The sequence below is a fragment of the Rattus rattus genome, chromosome 13 (assembly GCF_011064425.1).
Source record: "Rattus rattus isolate New Zealand chromosome 13, Rrattus_CSIRO_v1, whole genome shotgun sequence".
Classification (NCBI taxonomy): domain Eukaryota; kingdom Metazoa; phylum Chordata; class Mammalia; order Rodentia; family Muridae; genus Rattus; species Rattus rattus.
This window is the reverse complement of record NC_046166.1, coordinates 42,575,042-42,601,387: the sequence shown is the minus strand read 5'-3', so window position 1 is coordinate 42,601,387 and position 26,346 is coordinate 42,575,042. Positions and strand designations below refer to the sequence as shown.

At 42.2% G+C, this 26,346-nt stretch overlaps 2 protein-coding genes across 3 annotated transcripts in view; both read right to left on the bottom strand.

The window, feature by feature from the left end:
* Window positions 1-1,645: 1,645 nt before the first annotated feature.
* On the bottom strand, window positions 1,646-17,489 carry LOC116914735 (coagulation factor XI). Of its 2 annotated transcripts, XM_032919171.1 has the most exons (10): window positions 10,603-10,720; window positions 8,629-8,735; window positions 7,611-7,770; window positions 5,786-5,895; window positions 5,311-5,470; window positions 4,814-4,923; window positions 4,483-4,645; window positions 4,289-4,395; window positions 2,644-2,803; window positions 1,646-1,675 (listed from the first exon to the last, which is right to left on the bottom strand). In XM_032919171.1, the coding sequence occupies exons 1-10, from the start codon at window positions 10,635-10,637 to the stop codon at window positions 1,666-1,668; spliced, it is 1,122 nt and encodes a 373-aa protein (XP_032775062.1). In that variant the 5' UTR covers window positions 10,638-10,720; the 3' UTR covers window positions 1,646-1,665. The 2 variants fall into 2 exon arrangements, with proteins under 2 accessions (XP_032775062.1, XP_032775063.1); XM_032919172.1 differs by lacking the exons at window positions 1,646-1,675; window positions 2,644-2,803; window positions 4,289-4,395; ... (2 more) ...; window positions 5,311-5,470; window positions 5,786-5,895 and adding an exon at window positions 17,435-17,489 and having other exon boundaries at window positions 7,607-7,770; window positions 10,603-10,765.
* Window positions 17,490-24,262: 6,773 nt separating this feature from the next.
* The window catches only part of Klkb1 (kallikrein B1), a 28,064-nt gene continuing 25,980 nt past the window's right edge, over window positions 24,263-26,346 (bottom strand). The window contains exons 14-15 of the mRNA XM_032918986.1: window positions 25,705-25,844; window positions 24,263-24,961 (exon numbers count right to left, since the gene is read on the bottom strand). Coding sequence (XP_032774877.1) covers window positions 24,770-24,961; window positions 25,705-25,844 — 332 coding nt within the window. The 3' untranslated portion in view covers window positions 24,263-24,769. The remainder of the gene's footprint in view (window positions 24,962-25,704; window positions 25,845-26,346) is intronic.

Here is a 26,346-nt window from a genome sequence, read left to right as displayed (position 1 = left end):
GTATCCCCATCCAGTCACCCAGCATTCTGTGTGCACTACGTTTCTGTCTCCTTTGGAAGGCAGGCATATTGGCCGCTGAAAATCTAATTTTGAAAATCACAGTTTAGTCACTAGAAGCCGCTATGGTTTGGATCTGAGGAGTCTCCCCAAAAGCCCATGTTCAAAGACTCTATCGCAATTTTTGGCACTGCTTAGAGATGACAGGAAGCAGGGCCTAAGGAAGGAAGTTATGTCATTGAGGGTGGGCCTTTGAAGTGGCTATTAGGAGCCCAGCCCCTTCCTTTCTTCTTCCCAGCATCCGGGAGGTGAACAGTTTGCTACTCTGCACATTTCTTACCAAGGGCTCCAAAGCAGTGGAGTCCCCCAACTGCAGGCTGAAGCCTCTGACATCATGAGAGCCCATATTACCTTTCTTTCTAACAAGGTGGTTCCATCAGGCATTTTGTCACAGTGGTGAAAAGGTGACCGATGCAGAAAGAAAGCCAATCACTTTTCCCAGGAAGGATTGTTATTTCACCTAATCATTAATCATGCTTTCTTTCTTTATGATGTTCATGTTACCTTTTTCTCATGTATTTCATGTCTTATGTTCAGTGGTGTATATCAAACAACCCCAGCAGAAGGGACAAGAGAAGGATAGGACGTGCCTCTTTACACAAACTTTCGTTTTAACAAGGTTTAATATTCTGTAGCATTTGCTTGACCATGCTATCCAGCCCTTTGTTACTAAAGCAACATGTCAATCATTACTATTACTCCTGTATTTTATAAAATGATGTCATTCTATGTACCTGAAGAAGCCCGAAGGCAAGCATCTATCTGCACTCTTAATGTGTGATCTAGTATTCTAAGGCAAAACTGTCGGTCTCAATGAAGAACTAGAGTTTCAAAAAGGTTAAGGGCCGGACGTGCCTGAGGGAGAGCCAGAGATAGGACTTGCCGGACCAGCTATCAGCCCCAAGGACACTGACCATCTGGAGCCATCCCCTCCCCTTCCTTCACTCCCCAGAAGTGAGTCATCCCCTCCTTGAGTGAGATAAGCCACCCTGCCTGCATTGCTGAGCTGCTAGATAGCACATACTCCTTGCTGATGTAATTTCACGCCGAAAGTAACTGTGCACCATTTGAATTGACCAATCATGTGTAACCGCGCGAATGCCCCTAACCTCCCCTATATAAACCCCCGCATTTGGAAGCTCGGGGTCGATTCCTCTGTCTCCTGTGTGAGATACGTGTCAACCCGGGATCCCGCTAATAAAGCTACCTCTTGCTGTTACATCAAGACCGGCTACTCGTGATTCCTGGGGGCACCCCACCCTGCGATTGGAGCGAGAGACGCGGCCCCCGTTCAGGGGAGCGCTCTTTCATCCACAGAGGCCATCTTTCTAGACTTTCCTTGTCTGGCTGTTGATTGGGTCCCATAGGTGAGACTGTGAGTCTCCTAACATGAATGTTTTACCTAGGTCACCTTTATAGATCCCTTTCCACCTAAAACTCTATGTACCTGTGTAATTCATGGCCGGTTCCAGTTTTAACAGGGCAATATCAAACCCACTTTCTGCCGACGTATATTGATCATGAATTATCATTTCTTGAACCCTGAAGAAAGCGGTATCTTCATTTATTTCTGATTGATTTACAATACCACCGTAGACACGCAGAGTTTTAGGTGTGTCTATCCTAAGGAACAAACAGTGGAAAATAAATCTAAGCGATTTCCAAATATTTGTGTTTCATAGTTTTTTGTTTTTGTTTTTGTTTTGTTTTTTTGTTTTTTTGTTTTTTTGTTTTTTTTTTTTTTATAATCTGCAGTTTCTGCCTTTAGGTGGGAAAAAAAGTGATTTTATTCTTAAAAAATTTTGTCATACGTTTCCCCTGCAAGGAAAGCACTGGATTAGTACTTTATACTAATATCGAATACATTAAATAAATGGTCTTTTGATTGTCCAGCACATCCCTGCTCAGGAAGAGTTGGGTATTAGTCTCGACCTTGTCTGGGACAGAATAAAGAATCACTGGGACTTTCTGTATTTCCTCATAGGTGCTTGTAAAGGGGACAATTGACCTCATTTCATAGCATTGTAATACAAGTACGTGCACGCATGCATGAAAAAAAATAACAAACAAAACCAATTAGCATGTACACCTGTGTCTGGAAACAACAGACACACTAAAAGCACAGAAAAGTTTCGCTCAACCAAATTTCCTTGAGATATACACTTCCCCCGGCCTAGATACTTATGTTTGGCCAATACTGAAAAGCAATGTGAGTGTGGGATTCGTGTGCTGAACTCTATTTAGAAAAAGAGAACATAGGGGAAGGATTCAAAGAGCTGGAAATTTTGAGCTTCCTTCTGGCCCTGTGCACTGGCGCCAGGAACCAGCAGGAAGCCATTGAAAATTATTTGCATTTGAATGAAAAGGCAGAATGGCGTCCAAGCAACAACACTCCTGCACCTGTTCTATTGCGGCCAAACATGAGTACTGGGCCCTTCTACACCCTCATCTCGGCCCACACAGAGAGAATTAATTTAGTGAACAGGATTGTTTCTATTTTCAAAGTGTTTATTTACTATGATGATAGTCCCAGGTTTCACCTGTACTTGGTGATGACGACCCCAGGCGAATATCCTTAATACTAACCCAGAGAAACAATGAGCTGCTGTCAATATCCACTGGTTTCCAATGATGGAGCCTCCACACAGGTGTCCCTGGGTGGTGTGCAGGGTCACCTGCCATGGCCACTCGCCGTGAACAGACGCAGCTCCTCCGAACACCCTGGGCCTGATTTTGGTTGTGCACACTACAACAGAGAGAGTGCACAGTAGGTTAGCAGTTACTACGACTACACTGTCCCGGCCATTCTGTAACGGGAGAAATCCCTCAGAAGAGTATCAACCTATAAGCAAGAAGGTAATGTTTAGAAAGTTAAAGGGAGAGCAGTAACTAGGACACATTATCAGTAATCCCAGGGTAAGCCTTCAGGAAAAGTTCTATCTTGATGTCTGTTCCACTAGCTTATACAGAATGCTGAAAACTTACAGAGCTCAACATTGCAATTGGGATGAAGAAACACTTCTAGCGGCGTTACTAGGTGTCTTTAGAAAGTCAAGTTACATCAGAGACCAACAACAGTAAATATGACAAACACCTCTGTTAGATGCTCCCTCTTACCAAAGGGTATTGTAGCCTGATGCTGCACAGTGTAACCTACTTCTCTAATTTAGGCATCAGAAGGCATACAGTTTTATTACCCTCCATATTTTCTCCTCTATCAATCCACAACCGATCTGTTCTGTCACCTGTACAGGCCAAAGTCTATAAATTCAAAGAGACAAACACAATGGAGGCAGAAGAGGTAAGAAATGTAATCTTCGATTTATCAAGGTGCCTCTTCTAGATCCCAGTTTTTAGAGCACACTCACATCACTGAACAGTCTTTTCTCATTGTCCCATCTACCTCTTAGAAGTAGAATTAAGACAATACTTGTTTTGAATGTCCCTTCTTACTAGGTAAATTTATCACTAGCAAAACACAGAATATATGAACTACAAATTAATTAACTTTCTTGGCGCAGGTCACCCAGAGAGTCCATCAAACCTCTGAATTCTAAGAAGGCGTGTTTTCTGGATGGACGTCACAATTGTTGGGACCAAACATCTGAATGTGCTTTACATCAGGTCCTCAGAAGTTAAGGGTAGAGTCACCTTAACTCCCAATAGCCCAACGATGTGACACAAAAGGTTTTGTACTTTTAAAACTTTCACAAGGAGTAATTAGTGTCATACTTTGTTCATTAAATCTCAGCTACATCATCACAATTCACAGGGTAACTTAACACTGGACATTATGATATATAGATATATATCATGTTTCACTGAAAGATCCAGTGGGAAGAAAATGAATAATTTAATGGACTGATTGGTAGTTTAATCTCTGAGAATTAAAACAAAAAACTATTGATTTTGAAAACAAAATCATCCCTCTGGGTCTGTCTCATCAGGAAATGCCTCTTGAAATGACTAATATATGCATACACATATACATACATATTATGGAAAAACCCCTAAATTTGATAACTTACAAACCACTTCTCTTCCCATGTCTATTTTGTTGTCATTTTGCTCTTTAATCCAACCTGGCATTAAACTTCTGATTCTCCTGCCTCAACCTCCTGTATATAGGCCTGTGCTGCTGTCTCCACCCCTCTATGGTTGTGGTAGACCAGCCTTTCGTGGACATGACGCTGACCATTTCCCTTCAGCTGTATTATTTTCAAGTACTCGCCATTATCCATTTTGCACAGCCTCAGCGTGTATCCAGAGATGCCTCCCCTCCCATGAAGTATTCTAGTTGGAGATCCGTTTGAAGAAAGCTTTAAGTAACATCTGCCCCTGCGGTTGAAAACAAAACTGTGTAAGCAAAACGCATTCCGCAAGGAGGTGCTCCAGGAGCATCCACCTAACGCTTGCTTGCCTTACTTCCTCTCACTGCAAGATCCTCGAGAGGGATAATAGGTAAAGAACTGGCAGCGGACGTTATCGGAGCACATTTTCTGGCAGGATTCTTTGCCTTTCACATCGACGATGTCCAGTTCTTCTCCCAAGAAATCAGTGTCGTTGTAAAAGTTCGGATGACAGAATACTAGACAACAAAGCACATGCCAGGTTTGAAATGTGTAGCCTTTGCAGTCGCCTGGTTCCTCAGGACTGCTGAGCTCAAGGAGAAGGAGAGCCTTCGCCGTAGCCTTTGCAGTCGCCTGGTTCCTCAGGACTGCTGAGCTCAAGGAGAAGGAGAGCCTTCGCCGTTTACCTGGGACGCTGTGCCTGCAGTGCTGGAGACTGAACCCGGAAAGGGCGTTGCTCTTTGTGATGCGTGTGCTTGGAAATCCGCTTTCAGATGTTTTAAGGAGGCAAAGATGTCTAGAGGACCAAAGGGGGTGTATGAATAGATCACGTAAAATATGCCAAAGAGAAAGACCACTGTTACAATAAGTATGGAAAGTAAAGGTAACTCGGAGAAGAATTTAATAGCAACCACACCCCTAACACCACTTCTCCAGTCACCAAGTCACGTCCCGTGAATTGTGTTGTCACTAAGAACTTTCCAGAACAAGTTTGAACCTTGCTCTATTGTCAGTGGTCCCAAAGTCTGTCCTCCCTGTTGATGCTGTCCGTTTCAACAATTCAGACCTACCTCAGAGTCCAGAAGCCTCCTGCTCTTTGCATAGCTCCCATCTTGGTTGTGCAGCACGCTTCGATTGGCTGGTTTTAAAGGAGAGCAAATGACCCTTAATGGTAGCTCCTTACCTCTGAGATTCTTTTGGCCACGCTTGGGTAAAGAATGTAAAAAACAGGCACGTGGGGTGATGCGTGCAAATGCGACGACAGACAAAAGCATCTGGGGCCAACACGCTGTCAATGTTAAGGTCTGCAAGCACGGTGTTCGGGAAAATGTCCCTGATACAAGCTGGACGATGAGAGAAACTGCGTTAGGAAGGCGGGGGCACCAGACAGTGTGTGTAAATTATATTACAAATGGAGAATTTCATCCGAAGACCTTTATTTATTTATTGTTGTTATTGTCGTTTATAAAAAAAACAAATTAGAAGTTTAAGAAGTCCTTTCCAGAACTTAATGAACTGTGTCACACGAAGACAGTGAGAGGTTACTGGATTCACTTCACGAGTGAGCATCAACGGTTTTTAAAGTTAAACGCCTTATCCTCAGCTTCATAGGGGCTTAACGGTGCCAGCATCTCACTGAGTTAAAAAATGATAGTTACCCAGGTTCGAAAGCCCACAGGACTTCAGTGAAAATCCAGATACCACACTGTCGAGCTTTGTTATTGAGGTTGGCATCCCCGTTTGGGTGTACTTCAAAAGACACATTTTACTGAATAAAAACAGAAATGGAAAAATATTATTCTTTCCAAGGACATAAAAGCAGGAGAGGATAAGAAGTTACCGTCCACAGGGGGGAAATGACTGTGATAACAGGGGGATTGCCCTGAAGAGTGTCCACCTGCAGGGCGAGAATCCTGGCGGCTCTCCTCACCACAGGGTGGCCCTGTGGACTCGGGAACGATGTTATCTCACCAGTGAATGGACGACCCAGGAGACCTGAGGTGGTGTGAGGTGACTGTGTGAATGGGTTCACTTTAGCCCTCAAATACGCTTTTGCATAAACCCTAGGAACATTTTCCTGGCTTGCAGCTCACATTCTGTGAGGTCTAGGATGTAAAATTTGTCCTCTGAGGGGAGATAAAGAGGGCCATAGAAGGCTACTTCCCAATTATTTTATTACTCATTTTAAAATTCATCTTTAATGCTTTGCTTCCCACTCGTTTTTTTTTTTTTCAAAATTACAGAAAGTAGTGAATGAGGAGTCAATGTTAAGATTCAACTATCATATAACCTTGGTTTACTGTGCAAACATAGATAATGTCAAAGATTCCTAAATCTAAAAATGAACCTTGAGAGACGGAGAGATGGCTCCTCTGGCCTAGACAGCTATTTGCACAGGTGTGCATCTAAACACACAGGCACACACAAACATAGACACACGTACCTACACGCACACACACACACACGTAAAAATAAAATATTTTAAAAAGAACAAGTTATATACTTTTCTAATAAAAATTTAAATCTGAAAATGCACACACAAATATAAAAATAAAATATTTTTAAAAGAACAAGTCATATTTTTCTAATAAAAAATTTAAATCTGAAAAGGCAGATCTAATCATTCATTCCCCTTAGCCATATATCTTTATATAATAGGTTTCTTCCTGGAAGAGTGTTCAAAATCCCACACCGAACAGGATAAAACTTTGCACATGGGTTTCAGTTACTTCTTCTTGGGTAAGGAACAGGATTGTACTTCTAGGTAGATAGAGAAACAAACTTTAAGTTTTGATTCCCTGGGTCAGGACATTTGTTAGACTGGGAAGAACATTGCCAATCAAACCAGTTGCAGGGCTCTCAGAACTACAAAAGGAAAACTGTAATGCTTTTTGAAGTTAGTTAGGATATAGGGGAAGCTTATGTCTGCTCTATAGCAGTGTCACTGAAACACAGCATCTGTGGGGCTGCATATATGTATTATATATGGTATGTGGGGCGTACGGGGTATGTGGGTATGCAAGTGTGAATAGAAGTCCAAGGAAGGACCTTAGAGTTCCTGCCCTATTACCTCCCTGCCTTTCCCCCTCCAGACAGGATCTCTTATTAAGCCTGTCACTAACCAGTGAGTCCCAATGATCCTCCCTCTGTCCCTTCAGCCTCCCATGCCCCAAGCACTGGGCTTAAAGGCATGCACAACCACATCTGGGTGCTGGGATGCAAACTCGGGGTCCTCCTGCTTGCACAACCAGTGTGTTTACACACCGGGCCATCTTCCAGCTCTGAAATCTGAATATGACTTAAATGTGTGTTAATTAGACATGCAACGACCTCTTCAAGACAAAACAGTGATTGCTACTATGCAAATATCTTGGGGTTAAAAAACAAAGTTTAGGCTTCAAGTTGATGAAAATACCTAGTGAACCAGTGGTTTTCTTTCCCCAGGCAAGCTTGTATCCAGGGGCTCGGATCCGGCTCACTCACCGATGGTCCACACTGGGAAAATGCCCCGTTGCGTATGTGAAAAACTGGCAGTGGGCATCATTGGTGCATCTCTCCTGGCATTCGCGAGCATTCTTCACAGCAGAACTGTTATAGTTCATGCCCTTCATGTCCAGGTTCACGTACACATTTTTGCTGCAAGCTGGAAATAAAGGCGGAGAATCCAGGCGGCAGCAGAAGCCAGGGGCAGCTACAGTACGCTGCCTTGGCGGAAGCCCTCCTGAGGTAAATGTTTCGTTTCTCGCCCACTCTCCCGTGTAAGTTCTTCGTTTTCTTTCACTCGGCATAATTCCCACTTCCACTAGGAGGTAGGATGAGGACGCCGATGTGCTTCTTAAACTGGAACAGCTTTAAGCTTGTACATGCGAGACAGGAGAGGTGGCTCAGCGATTAAAACCACTGGCTACTCTTCCAGAGGACCTGGGTCTAATTCCCAGCACCCACATGGCGGCTCACAACTGTGTGTAACTCCAGTTCCAGGGAGTCTGACACGCCCACACAGACACGTGGAGGCAAAACACCAATGCATATCAAATAAATAAATAAATTTTTTAAAAACATAGATGCTTGCGACTTTGTATTTCGACTTTCTGACCTACTACCTAAACCGCACTGACCGGTTGGTTCACTCCTTCCTGAAAAGTGCCCATTTCACTATTAAAATGTGTGCCACTTCAGTCTGCATTTTCTCCTTTTGATTTGAATTAGCATTTATAATAAGGGTGTTTGTGTGCAGTTCTAGGCTGAGAAGGAAAAATAATAAAAACTGAGGTGATAACAAGCTTCTCTGAGGTTAGGAAATGTTGTGAGGGACAGTGTGCTCATGGGAAGAGGAAAGGGGACAACCATGTCCTCTACTCTACATAGGAAGATGGTACCTTAGTGGGAAGTTTAGTCCTAGGTGGTAGTATCTTATTTTATAGCTACAAAACTATACCTGAAATGATTACATGTGTATATTATAGTGGCTAGAATTTATTGTATTTGATGAGAATCTTACCACTTAATTGCTGAGGGCACTGCTTGAAGGAATATCCAGAAACCGCTCCTGTCACGTGTACCATCGGCAATGTTTCTGTGAGACTGTCCTTCAGGATGCAGGCAAACCTGTTCTTTTAAAAAAAAATAAATTAAATTAAAATAGCATTATTCAGCGGGAATTAATGCTTTCAAAGTGTGGATCCTAAGGTCAAAGAGTAGGAAACAAATGGCTGCGTTTCCTGGCAAAACAAATGTTTGCTTAGCAAGATTTGACTTTGCTTTTGATTACAACATCCCTACATCTAAAGGAACACATATGACCCTCCATTCCAATAGGACATGAACAGGAATGGATGGACTCTGTCCTATTGCTAAAATGTTGTTTAAAACCTACCATTTTTGTGTTGTCCTCTCTCTCTCTCTCTCTCTCTCTCTCTCTCTCTCTCTCTCTCTCTCTCTCTGTGTGTGTGTGTGTGTGTGTGTGTGTGTGTGTGTGTTCAGATGCATGAGAAAGGCGAAAGGCAGAAGATAGCACTGAATCACCTGGAGCTTGATTTACAAATGATCGCAAATCTCTGGAAGCTGGGGTAACAAACCGTGGATCCTTTAGAAGATCAGCCAGTGAACTTAACCACTGAGCCACCCCTCTAGCCCGCATATGGTTACACTGTGAAATAGTGTTAGAAATACAGAACATTCTTCTATTTGCCTCTAGCTCAACAAAGCCTAAAGTTTTATCCCTGTCTTGCCAACCTCTGCTCTAGATTCCAGAAGAATAATTAATGCTTATGACAGTATGTAACTATCTGAGAAACCAGCAATAACAAACAAAGATATTGGCAACTTAATTTAGCATAAGAGGTTATATATTAACATTTCAAGTTTAGCATAGAGACAGATGCAATATCTAATGTTTTTTAAATGTGAGTAGAGAGGGAAAATATAGCCATAGGGAACCTGCAAAATTTGACTAGAATTTAATTAACAGCTGAAATGAACATTTCAAGTATGTTTAACTTTGTTAAGCTTCTTACAGTTTCCTTACTGTGAAATTCGTGTTGAAGTATTTAGAGGTACAGGGCTATGGTATTTTAAAATCACTTTCAGTATTTACCTATGATTACATAAAGGTAGGTAAAGCAAACATGACAGTGTTGGGGTGATGTTTCTTACATTGTATTAAGGTGTATCTCTGTATTTTCAATTGTTGATCACCATACTGTAAAGAGCTAAGTTCCGGCAAGATTTTGGCATCATCATTTCTATGGCTTATCACCAGCTTCCGATTTGTAAGTGCTTGTCCTTCCATACCTGCCCAAACAGCCCATATTGCCAACAGACAATCAAAGAGATGTTCCAGCATTGTCTTACTGCTGATTGGTTATAGTAAAGATCTGACAGCCAATAGCTGGGACAGGAAGTACGAGGGCGGAACTTCTGGGGAGAAAGCGGGGGAGGAGGGAGGGAGAGGGAGAGAGAGAGAGAGAGAGAGAGAGAGAGAGAGAGAGAGAGAGAGAGAGAGAGAGAGGAAGAAGAAGGAGGAGGAGGATGAGGAGGAGGAGGAGGAGGAAGAAGAAGGAGGAGGAGGAAGAGGAGGAGGAGGAGGGGGAGGAAGGAGGAGGGGGGGAGGAGGAGGGAGGAGAGAGAGAGCCAAGGACAAAAAGCTTAGGTGGGGAGATTCAGAGCAGACAGGGAAAAGGAAGGAAGGAGATAAAGAGTTAGTGGCAGACAAGATAAGTTTAAGAGCTGGACCTGCCCCAATGAAGGGCCCAGTTTTATATAAAATCCTCATTGAACCACTGGTAGGAGCAAAAGCCATTACCATTTGGTAGGATCGTCAAAGAAGATGAATATTTAATAGTTCACTTTCCAGCCGAAGTAATAACATCCCATTTTGTAAAATGACAGGAGGGTGTTTGTAAGTAGGTAATCCGCATTGGTGAGTAACTGGGCTTGGAAATCAGTTCCTCCTCAGAGAGACATAAACCATTACCATTTGGTAGGATCGTCAGAAGATGACTCAGTCATGAACGTGAAGAGCAAGCAGCGTGGGTGGTGTGTGCAGACCAGCTGGCAGTACGTGGCACTCGGTGTGAAAACGGTACTTAGGTCACCTCCTTGAAAGCTGATGTCTTTGAAGACCTTAGTGATACATTCTGCAAAGAAGAAAGGTGGGCCCGCATGACTGTGTATTTTGGTGGGCACTTATCTTGTTACATGGTCTGTTAAGAAGCCAATGCAAAATGTGCCTGAACTTGGACATCAGATCAATCAATGCTCTTAGGATTTGCTTCTTCAGTGAACACCCTCAGACGGAAATATAAATCACAAACATCGTGGTCTCAGTGGCATCACATTCATGAATGACTGTCTTGGGAAGACTGTGGGAGTAATTCAGTGATTTCTCAGCTGTCAACCAGCAACACATGCTCCTCAAGGAACCCCTCTGGGTCAGCAATGGCTTGCTGTGTTTTCCTTCATTCGTTGTTTTGACACAGAAACAAACTAAAAGTCAAGACTGATGGCCCCTTACATGATGTCATGTTAACATTAAAAATGGACTCTTTACCAACATTTACCAGGGAAAAGTCATTGAGTTCTATTTAGCTAAAACCTTAGATCAGTTTTATTTTTAAAAAGCCAAAATGCATAAAGATTCAAAAGTCCTCTGTTGCTAGAAGAGATACCTAATAATTTAATATAGTATGTGACCTTTTAAGGGACTGTTGCCTAATGACTGAAAAAAAGGTTACAGTTCTTCATGCAGCCGTACAGGCCCATGGAGAGGTATTGCTAACCCATTTCTCTTTATAACATTGAAAACAAATATCAGACTCACGTGGAAGTGAAATCTAACTCAAATAAGGACTGCTGTAACGACCATCAATAATGTCTTGAGAAGATCATAGGCACATAGCAGTCAAAACTGTCCCGTGAGGCTTGTAGGACTTAGGTGACCAACGAACTCAAAACAAAAATCCTATGTGGCTTTTCATTGACCTCTAACTGAAATGGGGTACGTACATACCTGTATTATTAATGTAATCAATTAACAGGATTAACATTTGTCGTGTCTTTGATGATGACAACACATCACATCACTATGATTGATCCAGCATTTGTCGGTTATTTCTACTCAGTTTTAGGCACGCCACTAAATCTTGTCGAGTAAGGTGTTAACTCAGAGCCACGGCTAATTCTGTATTGAATATTTTCCAGTTTAGGTGATCATATTTCAATATAATGAATTTCCCCAGTAGCCCTATGTATTTTTATCCGTGCATTTAGGAGCATCATTCCAAGGACAGACTCCATAGTATCTGTCTATCAGGTTGCTGAAGGGATTTGTGGGGAAGAAGAGCAACCTCACCACAGATCCTTCTCCACAATTCAAGTTTTCTCCACCACTGGCAAGTATCCCAGGAGCTCTGAGGGGATTAAACTTCTTTTTCCGAGTCCTGTGTTGTCTCCCACCAAACACAGCAGCCACTTCCAGATAATTGGCGGTCTATTCCCACCTCACAGTTTGCCTGTGAATTCTAAGAAACTCAACGTTTTACCACAAAGCCATTGCGACACTTTAAAATGTTCTTATCAAGCAGAACACCGGGATTTGATAAGTTGAGCTGATTTTTAAAGGATTAATAAATGTCCAGTCTTGCTTAGGATTGAGCCACTACTTGAATCGTTTAACCTGTAATATTGATTTTCATAATCTCAGCACAGTTCCTAGTACTGGTGAAGGTTGGCTACTGCTCTAGGGCCTCAAATGTGCCCTCTGCCTTCTGAGTCCTGAGACTACAGGTCTGGGACTCCACTCTTGGTGGCACCTTGAGTTTGTAGACTCCCTGCTGATCTGCCTGAAATAGTCGGTGTTCATTACTCTGAAGTTTTCTATGCACCTAACTGTATTTATGGGAAGAGTCGGCTAATTTCCTTCTTTCTCCTGACCCATGGGTCCTTTTGCCTTCCCTACTGTGGCCTGTAGGGTCTCTAAGGTTTGAGGGAAGTGACCGTAGATCGTCTCTCACAACATTTACATTCATTGTATATGAATGGCATATATTCATTGCACAGTGGTGTGTACTTTGACTGTATTTATTCTTCCTATCTTCTCAGTTTTCTCTTTCCTTCTAGTCTCCTTCATTCCCCTAGAGTGTGTCAGTTCAACTTTCCTCTCTCTCTCTCTCTCTCTCTCTCTCTCTCTCTCTCTCTCTCTCTCTCTCTCACACACACACACACACACACACACACACAGGATTTTATGCATCTATATAGGATCTAGAATCCACAAATTTGAGAAAGCGTTATGCTTATCTTTCCCAATCTGACCTATCTCACTGAATAGGATGATGCCAATTGCAGCCGTCGTCACCTACATGGGACAGTTTCATTCCTCATTGTGGCCAAAGAGAACAAGAAGAGCACAAACTGGGTAGGCACAGAGTGGAGGTCGGGGGGGGGTCTGGGAGGAGTTTGGGGAGTCGAGGTGAATTCGAGCAAAGTACAATGTACGAAGTTCTCAAGGAATTCATGAAAATTTAACAAGCAACCTTCCTAGCTAACACAGAACAGGCCTCCCCCTACTGTGCGTACATCCAGCATTTGCTTTACGCACTCGTCTATTGATGGACACATGGGCAGACTCCCTAACTTGGTTCTTGTGAGTAAATTTCCATGCTAGCGAGGCTGTGGGCAAAAAAATCAAAATCTGTAATGAGATTCCACAGTAAACTAAAAGGCGAGCTGTACCCCTCCTGGGAATACACATGATGGACTCTAAGAGCTTGCACCTCTCTGTTCCTTGTTTCCTGTGCACAGTAACCAAGTTGTGGATCTCCTTGCCTTACCCCAGCACCTCAGAGAGACACCAGCTCAGTCCCCATTAGGTATGAGTTTTCTTGAAAGCTTTTGGTTTGATTTCTTTTCTAATTCTTTTTGTGGTTGTTTTACAGTACTATTTGGTTATTGGGAAAGTTCTGAGTTTGCTAAACTATTTTTTTTCATGAGTAAAATTTTCTCAAGACAAAAATATTAAGTATTAAAAATCAAATAAAGGGGTTGGGGATTTAGCTCAGTGGTAGAGCGCTTTGCCTAGGAAGCGCAAGGCCCTGGGTTCGGTCCCCAGCTCCGAAAAAAAGAACCAAAAAAAAAAAAAAATCAAATAAAAACTTGCTGCATGTGTTAGATGATATTAATTTTGTTTCTCTATGGCAAAACGTATATGACATAAAAATCAGCCACTTTGACCTCTTTCAGGCCTATAGAGCTGTAGAGTGAAGTATGTACACTGTATACAATTACCACCACAATTCTAGAATTCCTTCAGTTTTTCCAACTGAAAATTTGTACGCATTAAATGATCATTAGCCTTAACTCCTGGTCGGTTCTCTTTGGTCTTCTGTTTCTCTGAAATTGGCATCTCTGGGCACCGAACATTAGTGGAATCATTCATGTGCTCGTTTGTAAACGACGCATTTCATTTAGTATAAAACCACGAAGGTTCAGCCAAGCCACACTGTGTGGTAGAATGTCCTTCCTTTCATGCTGAATAATATCCCGTTTTGCATTGCATGTGCACACTGTGATATTATAGTTTAAACTTCTGTCCGCTGATGAATGCTCAGGTTGATGTGGGTGAGTGTCAAATGCCCACGTGTTATGCCTTGCCAGTACCTGCAGGACAGCAGGACGACAAACAGCAAGTGTCTGCTGGAGTCTCTTCTTTCAATTCTCTTGGGTCTACGTTACATCCATTGATTCTCTTTTCATATCAAAGTAACTCCTCACTCATGGGTTTAACCAGGCTCTGCCAAACTATGCCAATGTAATTGGCCTTTTTATTTTATATCCTAAAAAATTTTTTAAAACTTTGTTATTGTGTATGTATGTATGTGTGCATACATGTATATATGCCACATGTGCGCATGAGTATGTGTGTGTGCCTGTGTGTGTATGTGTGTGAGTGTATGTGTGAGTGTGTGTGTATGTGTGTGTGCGTGTGTGTGTGTGTATTCCTTGAAGCCAGAGTCACAGGAAGTTGTGAGCTACCTAACGTGGGTGCTGTGGATTGAACTGAGTCCCGTGCAACAGCAGGAAGTGCTCTAACTACTGAGCCATCTCTCAGGCCTCCCGTTTATTTTCCTTTAATATACGCATTGGCTGGTTTGGTGTAGCCAATTTTGAGACAGTTTTTTGAAACAGAACCTTGTTATGAAACCCATCCTGGTCTCAAACTTTCAATCATCTTGTCCCAACCTTCTCTGTTCCGGGATTTTTAAGTATGATACAACCACAATGGATAATATTTCATACTGCATATATTCATTTCCAAAAAAGCCTTATAATTCTCAGGATGTCCCTGTGAACTTAGCATCACTGACATTTTGAAATGGGATGCAGAGCGTGAGCGGACACACTTCTAATCTATGTTCTGTTTAATTCAATTCTGCTAGTTCCCCCCACCCCTGTCTTCTAACTCCTTTGCATCCACTTCCTTCCCCCTCTTGAGCACTGATTTTTACCATTTCTCTATCCTAATGAATATGCATACATTTTTACAGGTCATCTTAGTCCCAATTTGACTGCATTTCAAAGTTTCACATTCCACATATTAATTATTTAGATTTAAATAAAAAGTTATTGTGATCTCGTCATTGAATCATATTTAAGAACACTTAGTTAACCCAACACTTGGAACTTTCCAGTTATCATTTTGCTACTTTTTAGCATGGTTCTTTTACAACTAAATAACGTGCTCTGTTTAATTTTTACCCTTCTAAAATGTATAGAGACCTGTGAGGCACTGGGAGAGCCTTGATTGAAAGTGTAAAGGACAGGTGAAGTCCTGAGTGGGTGTGTATTATTTGTTATGGGCATGGTCATGTCAAGGTCAGTGCCTCAGACCCCTGGTAGTACCAAAGCCTTACTCTGAGGTGAGACTGGGAGAATAAGAAAACCTTCCTCTGGTCTGAGTATGAATGTTGGGAATATGTACAAAGACCAGTGACCCCCGCTTCCTCCTCATGGACAACCGCAATCTGAGACTTCTTACCTATTTCCTGCCTCGCCTGGCTAACTCACCCCTTGTGCTGTACACAGTGAAAGCACTGAGGTTCCAGGCTGTATTGCAGCTGCTGCTGCTCCACCAGAGTGAACACAGCTCATCCAATCTGTCTTACTGTGAGCGTCTGTATATCTGTCCTTTCTTCAATCCCTAGCGGCCCCAGCTAGGTTTCCAGGACCAAGCCACACAGAAGGAGGCAGAGACTTGTTTAGAGTGGTCAGTACTTGTCACTGTCTTCTATGTACACATAAATATCCTGTGTATGTATCAACATGGTTGTGGAATTCAGTGTTTAAGATGTCAAGACAGGTGACCGAGTGATGGTGGTGCACACCTTCAATCCCAGCCCTTGGAGGCAGAGGCAGGCAGATCTCTGAGTTTGGGGTCAGCCTGGTCTACAAATCGATTTCCAGAATAGCCAGGGCTATCCAGAGAAACTCTGTGTCGAAAAACAACAACAACAATGAAAATGTCAAGACAGTACTATACAGGACGGTACAAATAACAGTGGAATTTCAAAACATTAACAATGAAGGAATAACCTGAACATTGATCTAATCACAAAGAAAAATGAAGCTATAAACTGTATAGTTTAATAAGCTATGTAATGTTTATTTTATTTTAGATCTGCTACTGTTCACATGTGCCACACCGAAAAGAACTAACTATGCTTAAATGTCAATGACAGTCTCGGGCATTTAGTATAACATAATTAAAAAATGCTAACATTTTTATTTCAAATAAAGAATAAGCCAGAGGTGAAAAATACACTAAGTTGTTAGGATCAGTATCGACGTAGTAACTTCCCATTTCATTCTACTGGAGAGTAAGCAAACGTATTCGCTGGATGTGAAGTAGAATGGAAGCATAACTACAATGGTTGAATTAACCAAATGCGTAAGCCGTACGTTAATATTTCCATAACATTTTCAGTCCAGAATTGGTGAGTGTGTGTGTGTGTGTGTGTGTGTGTGTGTGTGTGTGAGTGTGTGAGAGAGAGAGAGAGAGAGAGAGAGAGAGAGAGAGAGAGAGAGAGAGAGGGTTACTGGATTGAATCCCTTATGGAATTCTAATCAATGAAGTGAGTCAAGTCCTCTCTTTCTAATATTGCTCTTAGGAATCATTGCAATGTGTTGTGTAAATAGATATAGATGCAAATATATATATATATATCAAATGATATAGCATTCAGATGATATATGTGTGGACTCTTTGGAATTTTATACTTAAATCTCTTTCTTCCTTTGACCCCTTAAAAGGAAGCCTTAATTGGAAAATAAATGATGCTGTTTCCTTCCCTGGAGTTCACAGCATGGAATTGTTCTACAATATATGGGGACTAGAATGTAATTTCTCTTTGTGGACTTACGCTGTTTCCCACACTACAGGTCAGGGAATGAGCCACACTTAAATATTGAAGAGAGTCCTTTAAAATTGTGATAGAGGTGCTGAAGTTTAACTCTTCGCAGTTGACGGCTTCTGACTGGGTGAAGGGCGGGGATGGAAATGGGGGTGTGAACTCAGTTTTCTTTAAGGGGCTGACCACTGGGAGTTTGACCACACTCCCAATGAGTATATTCTCAACACAAATTGGACTTGGTGGTGTTTTTTCAAGGGGGAAAAGGTTGAGCGGGAAAGGCTTAAGGGTGGGAGGGTGAATGCAGGAGGAATGGGAAATGAGTGTGATCGGGGTGCATTGTGTGAAATTCTCAAATAATAAAAATATTATGTTGGGGGAAATAAATAAAGCAACACTTACCACTAGAAACGGAGGCAAAAAAGATAAAATATAACACCTGATGTAATGAGGTCATCCTAAAAGAGAAGAATGTCACTGTGTTTAGAACAGAGAGTGTAGATTTAAAACAAGTTTACCAACATCAGAATTTACACAGAATGAGAGGAGCGGCTCCCTAGGCGGTGTTCACAGGCTCTCCTCCCCCTCCCCTGGTAGTGTTAGGATGGCCCCAACACAGTGCGGGCTGCTCAGTCTTGTCAGAGTTCTGCAGAGGTCACAAGGGACACTCCCTTCTCCTGCCCTTTCTCCATCCCCACGTCACTCCCAATTCTGAAACACCCCCAGTCATTGTCATCTGAATCCCTTTCTAAGCCAGCTTTCCATCTTCATTTTCTCTTCCAACTTATGTCATTTCTTTCCATTCTTGGATTCTCTCTCTCTTCTCTCTGTTTCTGTCTCTGTCTCTCTGTCTCTCTCTGTGTCTCTGTGTCTCTGTCTCTATCTCTGTCTCTCTCTCTCTCTCTGTATATGTATATGTATGAGTGTGAGTGATATAGATCAAAGAGCTCTGACTGATTATCCTCTTTATAACAGTTTCTATTCCTAAAAGAAAAATTATTGCAAATTCATTAATATATTGCCTTGGTCACTTGTAAATGTATATGCCCTACTAAATATTGAACAGACTGTACACACACACACACACACACACACACACACATACACACACACACACACACACACCTTCATATCCAGTCCTTGTACTGCTTTTGAATCTCTTTCTCTTGAAAAATAATTCTTACTGAAAATAAGTTATTTATCTTCCCTTCAGCCTCCGCTAAGGATATCTACAATGTAAAATCAGATACATTTTAAAAACCAACCTCTACTGAGAAAAGCCAAGCCCTCATTCCAGAAGTTGTTGAGAGAATTGCTCAGTTTCAAGCCGTACCTGCAGATCTTTCTCTGCCTTTGCTGCGGTCCTCGGAGGAGTGTTTTCTTTCTTTGCTATAGTCTTGTTCTTTTTCTACATGGGCTTGTATGGGACACTGTTACTTAAATGTTTACTTGTGCTGGTTTCCTCTGTCATGTGACATCCTGTCTTTGCACAGCGTGTCTAGCGTCTGACAATGTCCTTTCGGTCTCTGATACTGAAACCTGTCCCAGAAGAGCGGCTAACTCTTTCAGCACTCCGACGTTGTATGTTTTCTTTCACCGAGTGTTCAAATAAGCAGTATACACTGAGAGGGCTGGAAAATCTGAGGTCGTCTGTGTGCCTTAGAAGTTGAAACACTCACTCTACACTCCACAGACCCAAAGAAGCTAAATAAGAAGGAAGGTCCAAGTGCGGATACTTGATTGACACTTACAAGAGGGAATAAAATAGTCATAGGAGGAAGATGGGGGAGGGACTGGATGGAGAGGGGATGGGGAGGGGAATGAAGGGGTTCAGGATCAAGTGTGGAGAGGGACAGAAGAGATGGCCAGATGTCCACGACAACTGGCAGGGGTGGGAAGGTGGGGGGGAGATGGCATCTAGAGGACATGCAAGAGACCTGGGATAGGGAGACACCCAAGAATCAGTGGGGGTGACCTTAGTTGGGATTCACGGCATTGAGGATATTGAATCTGAAGATGCCACCTCCCATAGCCAGACAGAACCCCAGTGGAGCAATAGGGACAACAACCCACCCACAAAACTTTTGACCCAAAATGTATCCTGCATACAAGAAATGCAGAGATGGGGGATGGAGCAGAGGCTGGGGGAGTGGCCAAACAATAACTGGCCCAACTAGTGACCCATCCCATGGGCGAGCACCAATTCCTGACATTATTAATGATACTCCTCTATGCTTACAGACAGAAGTCTAGAAAGCCTTTCCTCTGAGAGGCTCCACCCAGCAGCTGATCCAGACAAATGCAGAGACCCACAGACAAACAGTGGATGGAGCTTGGGGACTCTGATGGAAGAGTTGTGGGAAGGATTGAGGATCCCGAAGGGAATAGGAATTCTACAGGAAGACCAACAGTCAACTAACCTGGATCTTTGGGGACTCTCAGAGTCTGAGCCACCAACCAAGGAACATGGGCTGGACCTAGGCCTCTCCAAACATATGTAGCAGATGAACAGCTTGGTCTCATGTTGACACAAGCTGGAGTCATCAGAGAGAGGGGGCCTCAGTTGAGGAAATGCCTCCGTGAAATTCAGCCGAAAGCACTTTCTCTGTTAGTGATCAGTAAGGGAGGGCACAGCCTATTATGGGTGGTGCCATCCCTGGGCTGGTGGTTCTGGGTTCTATAAGAAAGCTGACTGAGCAAACCATGGGGAGCAAGGTGGTAAGCAGCACCCCTCCATGCCTCTGCATCAGCTCCTGCCTCCTTGACCCTGCCTTGTTTGAGTTTCTGTCCTGTCTTCCTTCAAGAATGAACAGCAATAAGGAGAGTAGGAGCCAAATCCCCAATTTGCTTTGGTCATGATATTTCATCATAGCAATAGAAACCCTAACTAAGACAAACACTCACTTGCTAGATGTGGTGGCACACATCTACTAATTCCAGGACTCAGGAGGCAGACGCACATGAGTCACTGAGTTCAAGCCCGCTCAGGTCTCCATAGTGAGCTCCAGGACAGCCTGAACTACAAAGATAGAGATACCCTTGCCCCAGACAAAACAAAAACACAAACTATAAAGATTGCTTCATGGTCTCCTGTTACTCTATCAACACACACACACACACACACACACACACACACACACACACACACACACACACACACACACACATCAAGATGAAAATAAACTGATTGAGGGTCTAATTTACGACCAAAGGGTGCCTACCACCAAGAGTAATGATGTAAGTTTAATTCCAAGAATCTCCATGGTGGAAGGACAGAACTGATTCCTGTCGGTTCTGTGGACACTTTGTGATAGAAACTCATAAATAAACACATGGGATTTTTTGGTTTTGTTTTGTTTGGTATTTAGATGTGATTTAAGTAACTTCCAGAGAAACATAATCGAAGGTTCTGAAAAGTCTCCCAACTTTCTATGGAAAAGCTAAGTGAAAGCTCACATTTATCAATGCAAATACAACTAAGAAACTATTCTGACATCCATAACAGAAATGGATCTGCTGAGGTCACGTGTACCAAGGAAAACATGTACTTAGTTCAAGGACAGAGTGCCAATGTCAGCTTCTGAAACATCTGACTTTCAGTATTTCAATATTTGGGGACACAGTCTCATTCTCTGTGTATCACAGTCATGTTGCTAGGAGCTTTCTAAATAGATTTCTGAACCTGTCAGATATCCAGGCCTCTGTGGAGAGAAGAACCAGGATGAGAAATGCTAGGCAGCCCTTTAAACACTCCTACAGGAAGAACAAAACACAGGGAGTAAGGAGGAAGAACTTACTGGAGAAATAGGAAAGGAAGAGTCAGCAACTTGATAGTAAAATGGAAACATCCCCATAGAGACATGCATTTCTGCTAGGGCAAGAAGTTAAGGTGATCAATGGTGTGAAAGTGTGGGGTGTGTGTGTATGTCTGTCTGCCTGTCTGTCTTCATGAGTGTGTGTACACATACATGTGAATGTTTGTTGAGGATTGGTCTGGTGCTGCTATGTATTCAAATGCTAAATTCTGTACCCCAAGACCCATTTGCCTCAACAGAAGTGAATTCTCGCCTACACCAGCTTTTGTTGTGTAAACCTTGTTCCCCAAGTTAATTGGTAACTAAAAGGCTAAAGCCTGTGATTAGGAAGTAGATAGAGGTAGGCTTATTTTCAGTTACCTGGCTGGGAGTTGTAGAGAAGAAGGAAGAGGTCATCGTGGGGTAGCATGAATCCTAAGCACATGACAATGAGGGCTGGCCTCATGGAGCAGGAGCGGCCCAAATAAAACATGGCAAGTAGTATCTCCAGCAATTTGATAGGGAAACAGACGAGATAGCATAGAGGGTTGATATCTGCCCAGTGCTCTAAAGTTTATTCTAAATCCAAAGATTCCTGTGTCTTTTATTTGGGAACTAAATTGTCTAAAGTAGGGTACAAATACCTAATAGATAGTTAAAGGCAAAAAGGGGGTATAGTAAACACTCAAAATAATGGTAACTACAACACGTGTGTATGCATGTGTATGTGTATGTGTGTCCATGCGTGCCTACATGTGCGTGCATGTGTGTGTGCCTGTGTATGACTTTGAAGAGATCTTGACATGAAGGACTACTCTATTTTATTCTGGTAGAAGGCAGTTGCTCAGAAGTTACGCTTTGATCAGTTGGTGTCAGGCACTAGCAACCACGTGACATACAATTACACAACACATCAACAAAGATAATAAAGGTAAATCTAAAGGGAGACATGTGCCACATGCCTATTCACATGTAGTATTGATGAAAGAGAGAGACAGAGTCAGGGAGAACCTCCTTCCTAGTTACTGACAATCTATAGGGCTGCCAGGCATAAGCAAGAATTACAAGAAGAAAAGTCAACGATGAGAGACAGCCCTCTGAGCTTTGGGTTGAACTCCACACATGTGAATAGTATGCCGTGTGTTCTGCATGTGTGACCCAGGAAGAACCGTGTTCTTTCCCAGAGATGACACTCCCTTTCTTGGATGGACCTGCCAAAGATCTAGGGCTTCCTGCCTCCTCTCTGCCTTATGACAGTGATGTTATTCAACCCTCTCATTTTCTCATTAGCCCCATAAGGCTCCAAGTGGAAGACAGGCTACTTTGTGCAGGAACACACAACAAAAAATAAACAGAGCCTTCCAATCTAACTGGACTCCCATTGGCAATTTTATAATGTTACTTTATGCCCCAGGGAAATTAAACATTTCAAAACTGTTTAGATCAAATGAGGCCATTCCTTGAGAAACCGAAGCCCAAGGTCTACCCAGCCAGCACTCTGACATCCTGTGTAAACACCTGTTAGGGTTATCAGTATGAAATCCTGAGATACGTGACTTTCATTGAGAACCACTTCTTTCATTTTAAATATAAAACAACTTCCACACAGAACAGAATAAGATGAAATCGTATACAAAATTAAAAGTTGAAGTTGTGTGCTTTAAAGGGGAGTGATTTCATGGAAATCCAGTCAGATTTTACAAAATCCATTTATTTGCTCCTCAGATAATAACCACCTCCTCCACTTCCTGTGGCAAATTCTGTGGGTAACCCACTGGCTTTTCCATATTTAATCCTCTGCACTACTCAGCAAACCTTTAAATTTGCGGTGAAAGGTTTAATCTTCTTTAGGAAATTTCACTTTTCTGTTTGTCTATGTAACTTGCACAATAGTTTGTAAATGGCTAATTCTAAATATTAATCAGCTTAACTAAATGGAGTTAAGCCCATATGGTCCACTTTATGAATCACTGGGAAGCTGGAAATTTGTCTTACATGAGGATTACTGTCATCCCTTCCAAGATTGCTTTTTTCTATCAACTCGACTACAAGCCTGAATTTTATACAACACTTTACATCCAATGACATTTCATGAATTACTATTGCAGAATACAGTATCAACCAAACTCCGAAGGGTTCCCTGGGGGAGATTCTCATCAGATTCCGTGCCCTGTATGAGTACTGTGTGATAAGCCTATTGTTGGAGCTGCACACAAGAAGAAAAATATAGCCCTACAGGTCTTACATGCATACGTAGACAAGACCATGTGGCAATGTGCCAAGAACCAGCCTTGGCTTGGAGAGGAGTTCCTGAGAGAAGGGGTGTTTGAGAGTGGTGAAAGAAACAACTCGAAGTCAAATGATGGGGTGCAAGCTGACAGCCTTATAGCCTGCTTGAAATGGCTCCCTAGACAGCTCTTTGTAAATAGCTCTTGGCTCTGTAGTCTGATCGAGATAGCTTTCTGCTCCAGGCAGCTCTCTCTGATTGAGAGAGCTGTCTCTACTTGAGACAGTTCTCTCTTGAAAAAAGAAATTCTAAAAGCTCTCTGGATAGCTCATGGGTTTTCTGACCAGTGTCAGAAAAGCTGCTATAAAAATTCTTGGATTTTCTAGAAAAAAAAATAGCAATATTTACTCTCTAAGCAGTTCTCTCTGGGTAGCTGCTAGAAAAAAATAATCTAAAAAAAATAGAGACCACTGTTCAATCTTTAGCTCCACACAGCTCATCCAGATAGCTCAACATTTGCAGACCAAAGCCCAGACTTTTATGTATCTATCAGTGCAGTCATTTACTCTAGGTTCCCTTTTGATTAGCCCATGAATCAGCATTCCATGACTCTAGACCCGTATCTCTTAGGAAAAGACATCAGGTACATTTTTTTTAACATGGCCTTTAAAAGCATAGACAATAAGCTAGCTGAGTGGGACCCCCATTATCCTTGGGCCTAAACTAGCTCTGTCCCAGGATGACCTTGAACTCAGGAATCTGGCTGTCTTTGTAAACACATAATAAACTTAGCTGTGGGATCTTGCCCTGTGATAGCTACTCCCCAAATCTCTTTATCTCTTTAACTCCTTCAGTAGTATCTTTCTGACAAGCTAACTCATAGTGTAGCTGCCTCTGTTCTCTTAGGTCCATGAATCTCCTTATATAATTCAGATTGTATCTTTATATTTTGCATTGTAGAGAAATTATATATTCTCATGTTTCCCACAATCTTAAGGGCTGCCCTGACAGAGAAGGCATTCCCTAATAACCTACGCAGAGAGAATACTTCCCAAAGGAGGAACTTGAAATTTATACAAACAAGCCTAACATCTAGCTGGTTTTGCTCCAGGGGTGGGAAACCCTGTCACGAGCCCCTTACTCATGACCATGCAGGACTCAGCAGCAATGGCCAGAAAGGTGGTTTATATGAAAAGGTGCTCTGTCCCATCAAGTTCAAGTAGAACATCTTTTTATTGTAAAGGAAATGTTACAAAGATCTCTTTTTCCCAGTGGATAGAACCAGGTTTCTCAGTTCTTTGCTCCAAGTGGAAGAACAGCATCAGGTTCCAGTACACAAATGTCAGAAGTGGACAGAAGGTAACTCTGATCTGCTGAGGTCCAGAGTCAACAGTTACATGAGAATGGTTCCAAGGACAGCTACCTAATTTCACTACCTAATAAAAATCCTTTGACCATTTTATTTCCAAACAGTCTTGGTAATCTTTGGATAGTTCTCATTGGCGTTCCTGTTACTCAAGGCAGGAAGCACGCTTGAGCATGGCGCTGTCTTTAGCAACTGTGTCTACATTTGGACTTTCAATCCTATGGTAAGGATGCGAGGTAGACACCACTATCGACATTTTGCAGAAGAGAACTCTGGAGCTCTAGTAGGACTTGAGTGCAGGTGGTAAAGCTGGTGCCAGCTGGGCTCTTCCCCGTCGGTACCCAGCCTCCTCATGCTGGAGATGTCTCCAGAGCTCTTTCCTTGCTGCTCTGTATCTTCTCCAATATCCAGTCCATGTACTCAGCAACTTTGGTGTAGACTCCTGGTTGCTCCTTGCGGGCACAGCCTTCGCCCCAGCTGGTGATACCCACCAACTGCCACCTTCCACTGTGTTTGCAAACTAAGGGGCCACCGGAATCTCCCTGGATCACAGTGAATAGAAAAAAAATGGTAGAGAGCTGTAACAGTGATGATTCAGATTAGGAGCCCCTCATTCAAAGATAGATGTCTTTAACATTTTGCTATCATATTTTACATATCACACATGCAACTTCTCAATTTCTCTGCACCCATTAGCCATGAAGAAAGTAAGTGGATGGTTACAAGGACAATTTATTCCCTCTCCAGTTCTCAGATAAACCCAACAATTTTAGCATCTTTACCCAAAGTTCAAATAAATCTATTTTCTTGTATTTTAGCATGACCATGTATGTAAAATTGTCCTTAAATATGGCATGTCCCTGTACTGACTGTGACACACCTGTCACAGTCAATACAAATTCTAACGTAACTATTATAAGGAACACATGATGTGCATTGTGCATGTTTAGTTTGTTAAAGGCTGTTTAAAAATTCTCCAGGTCTGGGGCTGGAGAGATGGCTCAGCAGCTAAGAGCACTGACTGTTCTTCCAGAGGTCCTGAGTTCAATTCCCAGCAACCACATGGTGGCTCACAACCATCTGTAATGGAATCTGATGCCCTCTTCTGGTGAAAACAGTGACAGTGTACACTCACACAAATAAAAATAAATCTTTAAAAAAAAAAAAGTCTCTATGTCACTTAACTCTGCAACTTCAAAACTGAAACTAATGAAATGTAACTTGGGAAATTTGCTTTTGGATGAGCAGTCTCCAGTGAACTATTACGTATTTTTCCCAGAGTTACCTTACAAGCATCTATTCCACCTTCTTTGTAGCCAGCACAGATCATCTGCTTGGTTATAACATAATCTCTATATTTTTTCTGGCATTCTTCATTTGGTACCAAGGGAATAGTTGCCTTTTGTAGAATATTTTGGGTCTCACCTATGAAGCAATCAGGAAGTAGCATTAAAGAGAGGAAATACAATAAGTAGGGGAGTAAGAGGGAGAGGGAGGGAGAAAGGAAGCAGGAAGTGGAGGGAGAGCAGAAGAGGGAGATGGAGATGAAGAAGCAATGATCTGTGTTGACTGAAGCTCCCCTATCACCCAAGCTACCACAGACTCGATTTCTCTGATCTCAGCCATCCTCCTGTATCAACCAAGGCTCTCCTCAGAAAAATACGTTGTTTTAAACATTTGTACCTTTAATACGTGGATGTTCTTGCCTTTCATTGTTTTATAAATTCAAATTATAATAAAAATATACAATTTATGAAAATAAATCCCAAACATTTAAGAGCAGAGAAGTATTTTGTTCCATACCCATTTCTATATTTCTTGGTTGTATGTATGTATGTATGTATGTGTGTATATATGTATGTGTGTGTGTGCATGTGCACACATGTATATGTGTGTGTCCACGTATTTGTAGCCAAGTCAATGTAGT

Excerpts from the sequence above, each read along its gene's own strand:
- LOC116914735 (XM_032919171.1), bottom strand. The coding sequence starts at position 10,637 with ATGACTGAGTCATCTTCTGACGATCCTACCAAATG. Across the intron at positions 4,396-4,482 it reads GGATCTTGCAGTGAGAGGAA|GGGCAGATGTTACTTAAAGC; the intron begins GTAAGGCAAGCA and ends TTTCAACCGCAG. Across the intron at positions 2,804-4,288 it reads GCTGTGCAAAATGGATAATG|TGTGCACAACCAAAATCAGG; the intron begins GCGAGTACTTGA and ends TCTCTGTTGTAG.